Source organism: Esox lucius, chromosome 11 (genome assembly GCF_011004845.1).
Source record: "Esox lucius isolate fEsoLuc1 chromosome 11, fEsoLuc1.pri, whole genome shotgun sequence".
NCBI classification, from domain to species: domain Eukaryota; kingdom Metazoa; phylum Chordata; class Actinopteri; order Esociformes; family Esocidae; genus Esox; species Esox lucius.
In genome coordinates this window covers 599,957-618,122 of record NC_047579.1, presented here as the reverse complement: position 1 = coordinate 618,122, position 18,166 = coordinate 599,957, and the positions used below count along the sequence as shown (strand labels likewise).

The window sequence follows — 18,166 nt, the reverse complement described above, 5'->3', positions numbered from 1 at the left end:
TCCTCCTCTCATACACTCTTCTCTCTATCGTTCTCCTTCTTCTTGGGATTTCTCCCTGTTGCCCCCTCCTTTGCAATCACTCTCTTCATTTGTCTACAGCTAAGCTTGACCCCACTTCAAACCATTTTAAACTTTGAACATACACTTTCAGACAAAGTGACTGCAAGTGTTTTCTTATGACATTTCCATATGCATTGTCTTGTTGTAAAGGGAAAGGATTTGAAAAGGTGAGTTCAATTAACATTATCAAAAGAACTTCTACCCTTACATTATGTGTCATGTCTAGGTCAGTTGGTAGAGCTTTGCTTGTTACAATGCCAGGTTTGCATGTTAGATTGCCATTTTGGGGGTAGCATAAAAATGTATGCACTTGTTGTATGGCCCCTCCGGATAAGAAGGGCTGCTAAAATGTGTTGTTTATGATCCCAAGTCAACAGACGTTGTCCCTCTAAGGGGGATTTTTTTTTACAGTGACCTTTGGCTCACCTTCTATCCCACTTATCACCAGATATATTTTTGTTTTATCTTACCCTTCTTTTGTTCATTATTTCTCTTTAACCCCCACCAACACCCTTCTCTCTCTCTCACCCTCTCTGTCTCTTTCTGTGTTTTTTGTTGGCTTCCTGTCACAGAGGAAGTGCCTCACCCAGCTGGTCGGCTCCCCATTGGCCCCGGTTCAGAGGAACAGTGATTTGGGGGGAGGGGCAGGTCAGAGGAATAGATAGAGGGGAGCAGGAGATGGACAGAGGGATAAGGGTGCAGGACAGGGCAGAGGGCAGCCAGGAAGATGAGCACTGTGCTAAAAATAAAAGGAGAGAAGGAGGACAGGCTCAACAGAACAGCGACAAAATGACTTTGGAGACGCAAGAGGTAAGAGAAGAGCTACAACAAGCAAGTCAGAAAACCGTCCACACATTGGCTTTAGAAAATGTCAGAAACAGAGGGAGAGTTAATTAGAGAGGAAGAGACATGGGCAGCTGTTTGGGGACAGACCAGGATACATTTTTTACTTTGTTAATATACTTTGTTGCAGGTAGTTGTTTTTTAATACAATGATAAATGCTCTTATCATTATTTTTATTATTTTGTTAAACCTGTCTGTAATGCTATGCACTGCTGCTATCTCTCTTTTTTACTTTCTGTGTCGATCTCACTTTGTTTCCCTCTCTATTCACTCTTCTTTTATACCTTGCTCTCTTCTCCCTTCTGACTGTTAGTTTTCTATCTACCCTTGCTTCTTTCTTTCTTCATTCTCACTCTTCTTTCTTTCTAATCTCTCTTCTTTTTCTCATCTTGTACAACTTTCATTATTTCTCACTCATGTCTCTATGTGTTTCCTTTCCCTCTCTCAATCTCCCTCTCTTTTTGATAGGGAGCATTCACAGTGGGCAGAGCTGTCATAATATATTGCTTGTTTGTTTGTTTTTGCTCTTGAACCTCTGATATTATTTAATACACACTTGAAATGTTTTGCCTCACACCCTCTGTCGTGCATTTTCATGTTTGTCCCTTGAGTTATCCTTTCTTCTTTTTTCCCTCTGACTCCCTTCCCCTGTCTCTCTCAGTACGGTCTCTCCCAATCCTTGTACCAGTGTCTGATTGTAAAGGTGACGCTGGGCAGGGTTTGGGGGGTGGCGTGCTGAGGATTCTGCAACAAGTGTGCCTGGGTGTTTTGGGTGTTCGTCAGAATGGAGAGGGCATTTCTTATGACTCTTGAATCTCCATGGACCATCATCGTTATCAACAACAACTTGATTTTTCAGGTTACCTTTAGAATTTGTACAATATTTACTAGACTTCACTGAAAAATGCTTTTGTTGTTATGTATAATATGTCAATGAGTAGACCAAAAAATATGTACAGACCACAAATAAACAGTGTATTATATAATGAAATGTGTGAGTTGCATCGGTTACTTGTTTACTAATATTTTTCTTGATAACCTTATATTGAACTAAGATAAATTAAAACTTTATTATTATTATTTAGAAGTAATGTAAGGAACTTCCTCTTTTAGATAGCGGACATGCGCAAATGTAAAGTTGCTTGTCTGGAACGATACTGGGATAAGGAGGAAACCTGGATCTATTAGACAAGAGTATCATTCGGTCAAGAGCAGTCTACTTGACTGAAACTTGCCTCAGCGTATGAGTATTAATGTATAGGCTGATGACTGAAGGAAATATGAGTGATCAGCGAGCAGACTGACAATCGTTGAAGCGAAATTACAACATATATTTATTCAAAATTCTTCTATTAAATTGAAACAACTTTACCATAATAAGTAAGCTAACTGCGGTAGCTATAGCTAACAAGCTATTACTGTTAGCCGCAAGCTGATGCTGTGGGCTTGAAGTGGATTTGAAGTTGACTAAGTGAAGAGGCTAATGTTTCGGAGCTTTAATTAAACTTTTCAAGTTATACTTGATAAAAAAAGCACCATCTTGTCCATCTTCAGAAACCATTAATATTACGCTGCTTCGGTGTGGCGTTGAGCGGTTAGGAACAACACACCAGACAGGTACAGTAACGGTATTTTGTGCTGTGTTACTCCGTTTTCGGCGATTCCAAACATGCCATGGGTTTGTGACAATGTCGGATATATAGCTATGACATCAAGTGTTTTTAAAATATCTGATTGATCAAAAGACCTAGAAAAAACGCATTCGGGTGAATGATATCACCTGAACCGATTCTTGAACGTCACTAGCTATCTAATCAAGGACCTCTGTAACAGAAAAGTCGCTTAATTACTCGCTAGAGAAATTTGAAACTTTTGATAAAATGAGTTTGCCAATGTAGGTGATTGCTATTTCGACACTTGAGGGCTACAACAATGAAACTAGTAGTTTCATAGAGTAAGTCGTGTTGAATTGTTGTTAAAAACATACTCCATTTCACTGTGTTGTTATTTAGATATTCTCCATATTGTCCAGATGTTAGACTGAGACATGTATTTGGCTATTTGTTATTGTCACGAGATTAATAAAACAATCAGAAACACACACAGAGATTTACTATGACTACAGATAACATTTTCAATATAGGAACATTTCCCAACTTCCCACGCATAATACACAGATGATGAAACTCATGTTTGTTTTGCCTTTTTCCCTGGATCAGACCATCAAATGCTGTCCTAACTGGCACTCGGACAATGTCAATATGTAGTTTGGTAGTGTTTTGCATTGCATGAGAAACTTCATTTTCCATTCATAAAGAATTCTAGTTTCTAAGTCTCTACCCTTAGTTGCAGATGAGTAAAAATATGTGATATTTTGTTTTACAAAACATTGGAAATCTGTTTTTTACTTTGGAAAAATCACCTGTTACTGGTTGTCAGTAGGAAAGTACTAAGGTCAGTTGCAGAATATAATGTTGCTCCCATTTGCCATGTCTTAATAAGCCTACAGGATGGTGTCTAGCCCAAGACTTGGGGGAAAGATTGTTATTCTACTGCTCTAGAAAAATATAAGACACTAAAAACCAATGAAAGAAAATTATCATAAGATTGTTTTCAGTGCCGCTTATAATATTAGAGATTGTAATCTGTTGCTGAAAAACAGAATGCAGGCGCTGTGTATTTAAGCCCCCTGCCATATCTTGGATTTAGTTACCTATCCAATTCCTTTTTCTTTAATGAAAGCCTGTCAACAAGACATTTGTTAAAAAAATTATCCTCCACTGACTTTGGATGAAACCTTTGTGTCTGTTCTGTAATGAAACAACATTAACACGACAGCTGAAATATTAGAAGACTTGGACCTCAACAAGAAGCTTTTTGAGAATAGGTGACTAACAAATATCACATACTAAGGGCATTACACTTTAGACAAATCACACCGTAGTTCCAACAGACTACTGCCCAAATGGTTTCTTTATATTTGGTATCAGTAGGGATACCTGGGCACTGTCGCTAGCATGATGCCACTAGGGCAGTCTCTGTGTAATATGTGTAGAATGACTGAATTGTGGAGCGACTGGATTTTTCAGCTGTTTGTTTGTGTGCGGCATTGCTTTCATTTCAAATGCATAGTGTAGTTACGGATTCCACACATCTGTCCATTAGAAAAATTGTTCAGAAGAACAATACCTTCAGAGACATAAAGGAGCAAGTTGATCTGTTTGGCATTCCCGGTCATACAATTAGGCATCCATGTCTTCATTACTGGAAAAGATAAATGGTTGAGTTTGATATCATTTAATTAAATCCTTACAGTCTTGTTAAACTTAGATCATGTCTTGGAAAAACCTTTAACTCATTTATTTTCTCAATAATCAAAAAACACACAAACTCCCAATTCATCTTTGGATGTATTAGCTATAGCTTAGACCTCATCAGAGGATCGGGTTGTGCTCATCAAGACGTTAAGACTCAATAAGCCTCTGATTGTAGGCTGATGGAAATATGCAACGAAAGTGAACAATTAACAGCCTGATGACCAAATATTTGTGGAATTATTGAAATGTGGATTGACTGGCTTTTCAGTTGTATGTTGTTGGTGTGGGGTGTTGCTATCACTTCTCAGACCTGGCCCTGTTACTATGGTTTCACAGCCGCAGGGTGAAACCAGGATTCAAGACCTAGATCATAACATGGGTCAGTTTAGCCCACTGGATCACCCTAGACCATAACATGGGTTAATTTAGACGGCTGGACCACCCTAGACCATAACATGGGTTAATTTAGACCGCTGGACCACCCTAGACCATAACATGGGTTAATTTAGACCACTGAACCATCCTAGACCACAACAGGTGTCAGTTTAGACCACCCTAGGCCACAACATCCTAGCCAGTGTGCTTTAACTCTTGTTGCTTGTTCTTTGGGGTTTCAGGATTGGTATCTGTAAAAGCACTTTGTGACAATTGCTGTTTTGAAAAAGGCTTTATAACATCAATTTTGATTAGTTGAACATGGGTCAGCTTAGACCAGCTTTTTTCCCTTCTTTCAATAAGATATGAAATAGTTTGACAACCCTGTGATAAGCTTTTAAAATGTTTTTCTTCTTCACTAATGGAGACATGGATGTCTAATGTTATGGTAGAATATGCACAGTACGTTAACTTAGAGCACCATTATTGCTTTCAGGTCCTGAAAGTCATTTTCAGAGCATTTTTACAATGACCTAATGTGCATGGAAGGTTTCATTCAAATCAAAAGGCGAACTATGAAGAGGTGCTGTCAAGTGATTGAATTCTAATGCATTCCTCCATACTAAAACACACTCCTTTTATTTCAGTGATGTCAGAAGATGAAGTTAACCCTACCTCTCCTAACCCATCTGTCTCATCCATCTCACTGGTTGAGATCAAAGAAGACACTTGTCTGGTGCTGAAAGCATTTCTCCGCAACTCTTTGTCTGTCCCTCAGGCCGATCGGCCCGGGACAGTGGGGGGACTCTACAAAGACCCTAACAAGTACAGGTAACAATTCAACTCTCTGTTACTTCTCATTCACAACCCCTGTAACCCCCTTAACAAATCACATTCATAAGGCACAATTCTTATGGCTTCAAAGTGGTTACATGTGCCCTGCTCTACCAAAATAAAATTCATAGAGCACTGACAAGGGCTTTAATCTTAGCTTTCTGTTGATTCAGAATTTATTTTATAAATGCGCAAAAATGTTTTTTCGAGAAAAACCCAAACTTTGTTGTGCATTTTATGCATTTATTCACATAATTGAAAACAGCCGTTGGAGCTTATGATACACCACAACATGAAATAAATGGTAACAACATGCTGCAAATGCATGCACACACCTATACTTGTAGTCTCTCATACTTTCTCTCATACTATCTCTCATATATTCCTTTCACATAGGGAATACAGGATTGTTTCAGGAATGAAATCGACTGTTTTATATGGTCGTCATTTATACCCAGAAATGTTTACCGCAGTGTTGGTGGCGTGGGCAATCTACAAATATTGTGGTAGTTGATTAGATTAAACTTTGTCATTGAACAAGTACAAGTACTGTACAATGCAATGCTGTTTGCGTCTAACCAGAAGTGCAAATAGAGGAGGGAAGAAAATGTACAAGTATTAAGTATAATGCAAGTACAAGTGGGACAAATAGTTGTGCGGATACAAGTGGCAATTCTCAATGGCATTCTGAATTTGTAGTTGAGGCAAATTGAAGGAGTAGGGTAGCATGTGCAACTGAAATGCAGGGATAACAACAATGAGGTTCCTGAGGTAGACATATGTAACAGTTGAAAATGCAAGTAAAGTGGCAGTTCTGAATGTGCAATGAAGGCAATTTTAATGTGCAAATCGGTATGTGCAAATGAAATACAGGAATAGCAGCAATGACAGGTACCTGTAAAGAACAGAACATTTCCTTATCAGACTTTGTATGGCAGTGACAGAGTCCAGTAGTACAAAGAGTGGGTATGGTTAGTGAGGGGTCACAGAATTCAGCAGGGTTACAGTAGATGGGAACAAACTGTTCCTGAGCCTGCTGGTTCGAGAACCTGTAACACCTGCCTGATGGGAGGAGGGCAAACAGTTTGTGGATGTGAAGGGTCCCTGATGATGTCCCGCGCCTTCCACAGACATAACTTGTGCTCGAGGTCCACGATGGCTGGGTGCTGGGTACCCGTGATGTGCTGGGCCGTTTTCACTTCCCGTTGCAGGGCCTTTCGGTCGGCTATGGAGCAACCACCAAACCACATTGTGACATTTAGTCAAAATACTGTCTGTTGTTCAGTTGTAAAAGTTCACAAGGATTCTGGACGAAGGGCGGCCTTCTTCAGCATCCTCAAGTAGTACAGGCGCAGCCTTGCCTTTTTGACCAGGGCTGAGATGTTGTGGCACCAGGAGAGGTCGTTGGAGATCTAGACACCCAGGAATTTGAAGCTGCATGTTTGCTCCACCTCAGTGCCATTGATGAGAACCAGAGTGTGACTGCAGCCTTTAGATTTCATGTAATCCACAATGAGCTCCTTGGTTTTCTTTATATTGAGGGCCAGGTTGTTGTCAGCACACCAGGCACTTGACCTTCTCCCTGTAGGCTGACTCATCATTTTCATTGATCAGGCCTACTACCGTGATGTCTTGACGATAGTGAGCTTGACAATAGAGTTGGAGCTGTGTACAGGAATGCAGTCATGGGTGAAGAGGGAGTAAAGGAGTGGGCTCAGCACGCAGTCTTGTGGAATACCAGTGTTCAGTATTTGGGTGGGGAGGTGATTTTGTCTAACTTGACCAACTGGTTGGGAAGTTGAGTCCACTTGCAGAGAGAGGGGCCTATCCCTATGTCATGGAGTTTGTTGACCAGCCTAGAGGGGATGACCGTGTTGAATGCTGAGGTAAAGTCTCTAAACAGCATTCTCACATAGATGTTTGTCCAGGTGGGTCAAGGCAGAGTGTAAGCTGTGGAAATGGCATTTTCTGTAGACCTGTTCACCCGGTAGGCAAACTCGTAGGGATGCAGTGTCAGGGGGGAGGCAGGACATAAGGTGGACCCGAACTAGTCTTTCAAAGCACTTCATAATTGTGAGAGTGAGTGCGACAGGTCGAGAGTCATTCAGGCTGGACGCAGACGACTGCTTCGGTACATGCACAATTGTTTTGGTCTTAAAGCATGTGGGGACAACCACCTGGGCTAGTGACAGGTTGAAAATGTCCTCGGCCAGCTCCCTAGCACATGCTATAAGCATATGCCCGGGGATGCCACGAGAAGTCTGAATGGCGTGAAAGCATGTGTCAGATGGACAACACCCTCCAGGCATGACGTTTTCTGCAGCAATGGAGGACAAGGACCAAGCTTTGTGTTTATTTAGTCAGATTCTACCTTTGTTTCGATTATTTCTGGGCGTTAGACACATTTCTGTCACTAAAGGCCAATGAACAGGCTTTAATCGTGACTCAAAAACACTTTGTGGATGTGCATCGTCTGTCCATAACATTGTGGTTGGTTTACCCAGGCAAGCGTCCTACGTCAGGATCCTAAAGTCACAGCGTTAAAGAGTGTAGTGTGTAATGAGGCCGTCAATGCATTACTGCCCCATTTATACTGTCAAGGCTGATAGAAATACCTCCTTTGCAGGAAATCTTTTTTTTGAGTATGCCTTTTAGGCGGGTTTCCATTTAAAAATGTGAAATTTGAAGTTGGTGGTTTCTTAGGCTCTGTGTGAAAGGGTACAAACACATTTTTAGTTCCTTTTCTCACACACAGGCATTCAGAACGTACATGCACTTGTACACGTAGATTGTGATGGTAATTCCATGTATCGACACTCAGAGTAAGGAACACAGAGACAAAGTTCTCTTTGTACATTCTAACCGTTTTATTAACTATTATGCACATATGAGAGACACGTCAACCGCTTACACACACATAATCGTCTGAGGAGTCTCTAACTCAAAACATGCACAATCCGTATTTATTACAGTGAAAAAGGTGTGTGGTAAGATGCTGTCCTATGCCAATAAAACACATTCCCTTTATGTTACTACCTAAGCTTCACACAAAGGACAAGCTCTCCTTCCCCCCATAGGTAACTTCTTCAATTCTAAAAGTTCCAACCGAACCCGAACAGACAATAGATGCCCTCATGAGTTGTACAGATGAGGAAATAAAGAGTAACCATTTCATCAGCTGATACCAGTCAATGATACCTCCTTGGCAAATACCAGATCCCCCACATTCCTCTACCTATCTAAACAATGGGACTCAAGTCCTTTAATCAGTAAGAATGCATCAGGCTTCAGAAACTTCCCCAACAAGTATGTGTGCATGTATGTGCATATAGAATGCGTATCAACATGTGTGCACTTATGACTGATGTCCACCAGATACGTCAACATTTAGATTATGTTATTTTTGTCGGATGTCCTGTACGTATTTTTTTGTACTTGACGCACATGTGCAAGGTGTACAAATGGAAGCTGGGAGGAGATTATTTTTGCTTTCTCTAGAGAACCTGCTCTACACGGCCAAAGTGCATAGGGCCTATTGCCACCGAAAAATCTATTCCAAAAGTGCTGCCTGGAGCAGGATTGCTACTACAGTTATATCTGCGCAGTTGAATGAGAGAGCCTGCTATAATAGTGGAAAACAGGTGCTGGTAATTCAGCTAAGTTAGAGCAGAATCGTTCGCATTGTACAGTAATTTGCTACAATGTTAGCTAACAACAACAGTCAGCTAGCTACTTAATTAGTTTTTGAGCTAGTTTGGTAGGCTACTGTAGCCACTTGAATTATTTTATTTAGCAGATTATCAAATTTAGCTTGAAGAATGTAGATTTGATATTGTAAATAATATAACATTTGATACAATCTGCAATTTTTTAATTAGTTGTCTATGGTCATGCTATGTACCACTCATTGCCACATACTCTTTTCATTGGGAACTTGAACTTCCGTCGTACCATCGCAAAAGTAAAACCACTAACAAGTAGAAATTATTGAATGCATGCATTACACCAAACGCACCACAATGCAACATCGCATTGGAAACGTACCTTTTCAGATTGCTTCATTGACAATGAATGACTTTGGGCGCAACACAACGAGTTTGACGTATCTGGTGGACATCAGGTGTTATACCAACATATACTTGAACCAGTACTCTTGCATGCACACAACGTCAACATACACACACACACTCTACTAATTACACACACACCCCTTCACTCACTGACACAGCTATACCAAGTAATACAGTAGCTAGCAAAATGGCAACAGACTCACCACAAACTAACTGCCAGGTAGATAGTGGCAACACATACCAATCAACTTTTTTTTATCTTGTCACTTTTTTGCCATCTCTTTAGGAGTAAAGAGCAAGCAAAATGGCTTTCCATTATTGATTTATTTCGCTATACTTGAATTGCGAAGTTTTGACCAATATGGTAGTTTTCTTTTGCTCTAGGAATAGTACCGAACCCATTGTATATTATGGTCTATAGTTTAGATTATGGTTAATAGTTTAGACTGGTGAACTCATCGGGTACTTGATACAGCAATTATTTGTCTGTGTTTACCCCACCGTGTCTCATGTTGTCACATTTAGGTATATAGTGGTTTACTTATCTGAATATTTTGACATGTTTGTAAGTATGTATCGCAGATCATTAATCTGAGCTTGAAGAGTTACTGACGGCTCAGGGAAACTTGGAAACAGTGAATAGTTGACAGCTTGCATAGCTTCACCTTTTTTTTTTGCCACAACTAATTTTTGAAGAGACCACTGCACCTTTCCCTTTCCTTTCCAAAAAAGTTGAAAAGGAACAGAAGCATTCAATTTGCAGTGTTCTATTAATTTTAACCCTTCTGTTCAATTTTTACCCTTCAACTTCCTTTTCACCTTTTTTGGAAAGGAAAGTAAAAGTTGCAGTCTCTTAATTTTTCCGGAGCTGTATGTGGGTTAGTTGTAATGTTTATTTTGTCAACTTCAGAACATTTTGCTGGGGGTTTTACCAAATAGCCGCAAATAGTAGGATAGTCTAACACTAGAATCAGGGCAGATTCTGACAGGGAAGCCAGCTCATCTTATCAGTTAAGCCATTAAAACTATACTTTTATTGCAAGTTAGGGTTAGGGTTAGGGTAACCCATTGGTGCAGTGAAGGCTTTTTTCTGGCAACTCGATCATGCAGCTCGTATTGTCCTCCTTGAAAGAAACACTGTCTTTTTCCAGAGCAGCCTAAATTACTCCTGAGGTCACCTGTGGGTATTTCTTTGTATCCCGAACAATTATTCTGGCAGTTTTGGCTGAAATCTTTCTTGGTCTACCTCAGTGGTTCCCAAACCTCTCCTGGGCCCCCCCCAGCCTTTCCATCTATTAGATTTTTCCCAGGGCTAGCACACCTGAATCAACTTATTAACTAATTAACAAACCCTTACCTGTTGAATCAGGTGAGCTAGCTCTGGAATACATCTAATAGATGGAATGTCTGGGGGTGCCCCAGGAGAGGTTTGGGAACCACTGGTCTACCTGACCTTGGCTTGGTGTCAAGAGATCCCGGAATTTTCCACTTCTAAATATGTGATTGAACGAACAGTACTGACTGGCATTTGCAAGGCTTTGGTTATCTTTTTATATCCTTTTCCATCTTCATAAAGCTCCATTACCTTGTTACGCAGGTCTTTTGACAGTTCTTTTCTGCTCCCCATGGCTCAGTATCTAGCCTGCTCAGTAAATCCACCTGAGAGCTAACAAACACATTGACTATTTATACAATTGCAATTTAAAAAGCCACAGGTGTGGGAAATTCCCTTTTATTTGCCATTTTCACCTGTGTGTATGTCACCTTGTGTCTTGTACAAGGCCAAACATTCAAGGGTATGTAAACTTTTGATCAGGGCAATTTGGGTGATTTCTGTTATCATTATGATTTAAAAAGGAGCCAAACAACTATGTGGTTATACACTGAACAAAATTATAAACGCAACACTTGTTTTTGCCCCTATTTATGATGAGCTGAACTCAAAGATCTAAGACTTTCTCTATGTACACAAAAGGCCTATTTCTTTCAAATATTGTTCACAAATCTGTGTTAGTGAGCACTTCTCCTTTGCTAAGATAATCCATCCACCTCACAGGTGTGGCATATCAAGATGCTGATTAGGCAGCATGATTATTGCACAGGTGTGCCTTAGGCTGGCCACAATAAAAGGCCACTCAAAGACTTTGCATGACCAAAATATAGCTTTGTAGTCACAACCATAAGTGCTATGTTTGGAAGTGAGCCAACAAAGTTCATTGTGAACAAAATGCCATCCCCACTGTGAAATATGTTGGTGGGTCACTGATGTTTTGGGGGGTGGTGAGCTCTAAAGGCACAGGAAATCTTGGGAAAATTGATGGCATGATGAATGAAGCATGTTAGCAGAAAGTCCTGGCAGACAATTTGCATTCTTCCACAAGAAAGCTGCGCATGGGACGCTCTTGGACTTTCCAGCACGACAATTACTTTAAGCACAAGACCAAGTTGACCCTCCAGTGATTACAGCAGAAAAAGGTGAAAGTTCTGGAGTGGCCATCACAGTCTCCTGACCTTAATATCATCGAGCAACTCTGGGGAGATCTCAAATGTGCGGTTCATGAAAGACGACCAAAGACTTTGCATGACCTGGAGGCATTTTGCCAAGACGAATGGGCAGCTCTACCACTTCAAGAATTTGGGGCCTCATAGACAACTATTACAAAAGACTGCATGCTGTCATTGATGATAAAGGGGGCTATACACAGTATTAAGAACTAAGGGTATGCAGACTTTTGAACAGGGGTCAGTTAAATTTTTTTCTTTGTTTCCATGTTTTGTTTTATGATCATGCCATTCTGTTATGACCTACAGTTGAATGTGAATCCCATAAGAAATAAAATATGTTTTGCCTGCTCACTCATGTTTTCTTTACAAATGGTACATTTACTACCAATTCTCCAAGGGTATGCTAGCTTTTTAGCACAACTGTATATGGGGTTTGTTATTTTCCAAAAGATGTCTGCAGGCTGTTAACAGAGAACCAGATATAGCTAAAGCAACAGGTGGTTGAAATGTACATTTTCATATTTGCCTAGTACTGTGGATGACATTTCACTTGTCAAGTGTCATCTTTATTCCAGGGAGTTCTGATGTTCCCTATAGGCCTATGAGTTAACAATACAGATTAATAATGGAAGATTGAAGTTAGTGATTAAAGCCTGATGAAAGATTTGTTTGGTCTAATACCGAATCTGATATTCAAGTGAAAAATCCCAATATCTGATATAATGTGTTATTTAATCATATTTGGATACCAGACCCTTTACCTGTATAGAGTCATATCTCACACACACACGTGTATAGACTGCACAAACACCCCCACTATTTCTTAAGGGGCAATAGCGGACTAGGCCCGAGTTAATAAGAAATAGTGGACGAAGGCCAAAATGAATAAGAAATGAAAATATACGGAAGCAAAGAAGAGTGTCTGATAAAGCACGGAGTAAGACAAAGGTAGATCTTGGTTTGGCATTCATCAGATGGTGGCAGATTGATGAAGAGCGATGCAGAGTTGGCCACCTTTTTATTGGACGTAATGTAACTTTAGCTAAACATGCATATAACTTTACCCCTGTGAGTGAGCTACCAAGATTCTCAAAAATTTGGCAATGGATAGTCCAGATGACATTGTGATCAGTTTATCCGTTTATGTTTGTTCTGTTTTCCCTAGTTATGGAAAGGGCCCCTCTACCATTAAAAGGAATGTCGGTGTTCATTGCACCAGCATCGATAATTGGTGAATAGCGTAAAAGATTACCTATGATGAATGCATTTTGCTTGTCAACCATCCTGCCGTCTCAGCTGTCTGACTCGGTCTGACTGCTGCCTGCAAGCAGAAAGTGTCTCCACCAACTTGCAAGCAAAGCTGTCAATCAAACTCCATTATGTACCGCAAACCAGTGTAATAGACCCTGGCGCAAACTTGTATAAGTTATACCCTGGCACTTTTTAAGAGCGTCTTATCGGCGGGTTTACAGACCAATACCGATGTTGAGGTCTGATTATTATCAGTAATGGTAATGTGGACAGTTAAGCTTAACAAATTGGACATAGCTTAATGATGAGGGAATGATGAAGAATTTCTACAATTTGTATAAATTACCTGAAGTTATTTTTGCAGTGCCTACTAAATAAAAGTGCAAGAAAGTTTTTTGCAACAATGCTTTATTTGGAGTACATTGAATTGGGACTTGCTTGACACACCTCTGACAGAGGTTGGGAAATGTGTGGTATGAAAAAGGTAACAGTAAATAATTGAAACGTTTGCTTATAAATCTGGGCCTCAGTGCCAACACGTGAACAGAAACAAAGCAAATTCACATTTTAATCAAAAAGATTGACAAAAAAAATCAAGAAAATCGCTTTGATGGTGCCATTCTTCGTCTCATGGTGCCGTCTAATGTTATACTCCTTGCAAACAGCGACTTCAGTGCAAATAAGACACTGGCTGTTGCATTCAAAAAACTAGGTAGGCATATTTGTCTTTCCATTAATCTTTGAATGCCCTATTTTCGCTGTCAACTTTCCTCTGTAGACTCTTTGATAGTGCCTTTTTGTTTGTTTAGCTCTGCACACCATGTAATAGAGTAGCCTACCTCCAGCACGAAAACAATAAAAAAAAAAAGAAATACTATGTGAGGATGCAAAGGATACTTTTTTAAGTAAAAGTAGGCTACGTTAAATAATTATTACAATTAGTTAGGCTCTGATGTGTAACAAAAGCAAATTAAAATGATACATGGAAAGAGGAAATAAAACAGGTCGTTAAATGCATGAGTCAAACAGGCTATTAATGGGCTTATTCAAGTCCTCATTGAGAGGAGAATACGGCCGATAGTAGAACCTCGGATTCAGGAGGAACAGTGTGGTTTTCGTCCGGGCCGTGGAACACTGGACCAGCTCTATATCCTCTACGGGGTGTTGGAGGGTTCATGGGAGTTTGCCCAACCAATCCACATGTGTTTTGTGGATTTGGAGAAGGCATTCGACTGTGTCCCTCGCGGCATCTTGTGGAGGGTGCTTCGGGAATATGGGGACCTGGGTCCTTTGCTAAGGGCTGTCTTGGTTGACACGCCTGTGCAACATCGCGTGGTGGTCGGGGACAGTGCCTCTGGGATGGCAGACCGGGGTGGTGGTCCCTCTTTTTTAGAAGGGGGACCGGAGGGTGTGTTCCAACTATAGGGGGATCACACTTCTCAGCCTCCCCGGGAAAGTCTAAGATGCTTCGGGAATATGGGGACCTGGGTCCTTTGCTAAGGGCTGTCAGGTCCCTGTACAACCGAAGCAGGAGCTTGGTCCGCATTGCCGGCAGTAAGTCAGACTTGTTCCCAGTGCATGTTGGACTCCGGCAGGGCTGCCCTTTGTCGCCGGTTCTGTTCGTAATTTTTATGGGCAGAATTTCTAGGCGCAGCCAGGGGCCGGAGGGTGTCAGGTTTGGGGACCACACAATTTCATCTCTGCTCTTTGCAGATGATGTTGTTGTGTTGGCCCCTTCTAACCAGGACCTTCAGCATGCACTGGGACGGTTTGCAGCCGAGTGTGAAGTGGTGGGGATGAAAATCAGCACCTCCAAATCCGAGGCCATGGTCCTCAGTCGGAAAAGGGTGGCTTGCCCACTTCAGGTTGGTGGAGAGTGCCTGCCTCAAGTGGAGGAGTTTAAGTATCTAGGGGTCTTGTTCACGAGTGAGGGAAGGATGGAACGGGAGATTGACAGACGGATCGGTGCAGCTTCTGCAGTAATGCAGTCGATGTATCGGTCTGTTGTGGTGAAGAAACAGCTGAGCCGCAAGGCGAAGCTCTCGATTTACCAGTCAATCTACGTTCCTACTCTCACCTATGGTCATGAGCTTTGGGTCATGACCGAAAGGACAAGATCCCGGATACAGGCGGCCGAAATGAGCTTTCTCCGCAGGGTGGCTGGGCGATCACTTAGAGATAGGGTGAGAAGCTCGGTCACCCGGGAGGAGCTCAGAGTAGAGCCGCTGCTCCTCCACATCGAGAGGGGTCAGCTGAGGTGGCTTGGGCATCTTTTTCGGATGCCTCCGGAACGCCTTCCTGGGAGACCCCGGGGAAGACCTAGGACACGCTGGAGGGACTATGTCTCCCGGCTGGCCTGGGAACGCCTCGGTGTCCCCCCAGAAGAGCTAGAGGAAGTGTCTGGGGAGAGGGAAGTCTGGGCATCCCTGCTTAGACTGCTGCCCCCGCGACCCGGCCCCGGATAAGCGGAAGAAGATGGATGGATGGAAATAATATTCTGGTGCCGACATTTATATTCTTTTAACACAAAATAAATAACACTTAACACAAATATTTAACTGTGTTGTGCAGCACAGTACTTGTTTTTTTACGCAGTGTGCGAGTGTTTGGTTCAGCAATAAACCTGCGTTTGTGCAACCTCTCTTGCGACTGTCTTTCCCTCCTTCAGCACGTAACGTTGGGATTCATTTGTTTATTTGCAAGATTGAAAATAGATTGTTTATTGAAATGTGTGTTTTACAGTTCGTTGCACTGCGACTGCCCACTGCTTTGTATGGATGGGTAATGGTTTAAAAGCTGAGGACAAATTTCAATGTATTCCATACTGAGAAATTACAAAGAATTATGCATCTTAGAAATACATCTGAAATGTTTTGGTGCTACTAGGACTATGCTGTTTTACGGTGCTTTGTTAAGCATTGTCTTGGATTCTGAAGCGATTATTACTAGCGTTTCTGTTGGTCTATACTTATCCATGATATGTAAAATTGTTGAACAAAATGCTTTTAAAATGCCATTTGTACTGAAATTAAATCAAAAGACAGTTATTGAAGTGCTGTGCCATCCATCTCTACCCCCCCCCCCCCCCCCCCCCCGCGACTGAAGCTCAGAATATTTGTTGCTGATAACTAACAAAGCTTCGGAGCCCAAAGAATTGTATTTGGGACAGCCCTAGTTCATACCTTTCCACTTTCCTGTGTTATATTTCCAGTGCCAATGCTAAGAAGCGGCAGGACAATGGCTGGGACTCTCTGGACGAAGACATCAGTTCAGTGGAGGAAAAAAAGCATGGCTTCAAGGACCTCATAAAGAGGAGGCTGCAGCCACGGCCCTCCACCCTCTCCGGCCGTCACTCAGCTAGAGACCGCAGTTTAGACCAAGCCCGAAAAAGCAGCTCCTTGGAGAATGACAATAGACTGAAGGGAAGAGAGTTATTCAAGGTAGTAAACACACTACATTGAAAAAATACTAAATTGGCCTACGGTTGTCCAGTTGTCTATGTTGTTCCTCTGGTGCGTATATACTGCTGCAGCATGGGTTCAATATTTCACTTCAGTAAGACATGCTTGAAAGATGTATGTTTTACATGCAGATCATTTGCCCAGTTTTTCATCCAACCCCTTTGGCCAATATCTATTTCATTGTTTTTACAGTTTTAGGTCCAACTGAATAACCTTTGACCGGTGAGTCAATGTTTTTAATTCCAGCAAAGATTACATCAGTCCTAAAGCAAAACTGCTCCTCTGACTTCAAGGACATAATTTTTTGGTATATCTTTTGAGGCATTCTATGCTCTTATTGATAGAGAGAGAGTAAGAAAACAGATGTGTGTGCTGATATAGCAGTTTGCTGGAATCGAGCAGCAGTTGCAATGCTGCAGCAGTATATGTTTACCGCTATCTGAGTACCCACTGGAAATGTAGTTTTGATATGTCAAGGCTGTTTTATTTTTTCCGTTAAAATATTGCATTATCCGTCATTGATATGTATGCAGTTAAACTATTACATTATCCATCATTGATATGTAAATGCTTAGATACACAACTTCATATTCACAGTTTTCATTTCCTCAGGAAAACTTTGGATCCCCCTCTACATCAGAGGATGAAGGGAACGAGGGGAGAGAGCAGAAAAGAGCAAAGAATAAGTTAAAAAGCCAGTTATCCTCTTTCTTTAACATCAAAAAGAAGGTTAAAGACGATGAGAAACCTACTCCAAAGAAGCCAGAGAAGGATAAAGACAATGAGGAGGCGCGTCATGTAGGGCCATCACCAGATGCACCGGTCGGCACCCCCAGTAAGCATTTTGGAACAGAACTGTTCCAAACAATATAATTTATATTGGGTTTGGGATTTATTTTTGACTCATTACAAAGGACATTGGAGGTAGCTTCATATGCCGAAACTAACATATTAGCCTTTTTCATGGACTTGCTCTAACACTAGTTAGCAATTACACTTTTTGGAAGCTTCTTTGAAACGGAACGCAGAGCCATAAGAATTGAATCCGTCCTTTATCCCCCTTTTGGGGAAATAGATGTTTATTTTTTTATGTAATCCCAAGCTACCCATTTACCCTAACCCACCACGTATGATTATGGTCAAAAAAGATACTTAAGACCAGTAGTGAATAGTTTATTACTTCAAACAGCTGTTTTAGTGCTGGGCTGGAACAAAAGCATGTCATTTAATTTGGCTCTACAGGACCGGAGTAGGAGACCCCCCTGCTAATCCACTTTTCCTGTTCTTTCCTCCAAACCCTCTCTGTAGCGCACCCTCCTGAGTTCTATCAGGAGGTGGCTGGGACACTGGAAAGGATTGCTCAACGTTCCCAAAGTATAAAGAGGCCTAAAAAACCCAGCCCACGACCTAGCCCTGCTGCCACCCCAGTGAAACCTCCGCCTGGTAAGT

General features: G+C 41.4%; 1 protein-coding gene across 3 annotated transcripts in view; it reads left to right on the top strand.

Annotated features, from left to right (window-relative positions):
* Positions 1 to 744: 744 nt before the first annotated feature.
* bcl2l12 (BCL2 like 12) overlaps positions 745 to 18,166 on the top strand; it is a 21,213-nt gene continuing 3,791 nt past the window's right edge. Inside the window, exons 1-5 of one of the 3 annotated variants that reach the window (XM_010866919.4) lie at positions 745 to 870; positions 5,244 to 5,427; positions 16,468 to 16,696; positions 17,330 to 17,552; positions 18,026 to 18,160. In XM_010866919.4, coding sequence (XP_010865221.1) covers positions 5,246 to 5,427; positions 16,468 to 16,696; positions 17,330 to 17,552; positions 18,026 to 18,160 — 769 coding nt within the window. In that variant the 5' untranslated portion in view covers positions 745 to 870; positions 5,244 to 5,245. Of the gene's footprint in view, positions 871 to 2,072; positions 2,522 to 2,587; positions 2,859 to 5,243; positions 5,428 to 16,467; positions 16,697 to 17,329; positions 17,553 to 18,025; positions 18,161 to 18,166 lie in introns of those variants that run through there. The other 2 variants (XM_010866918.4, XM_010866917.4) reach the window with 2 other exon arrangements.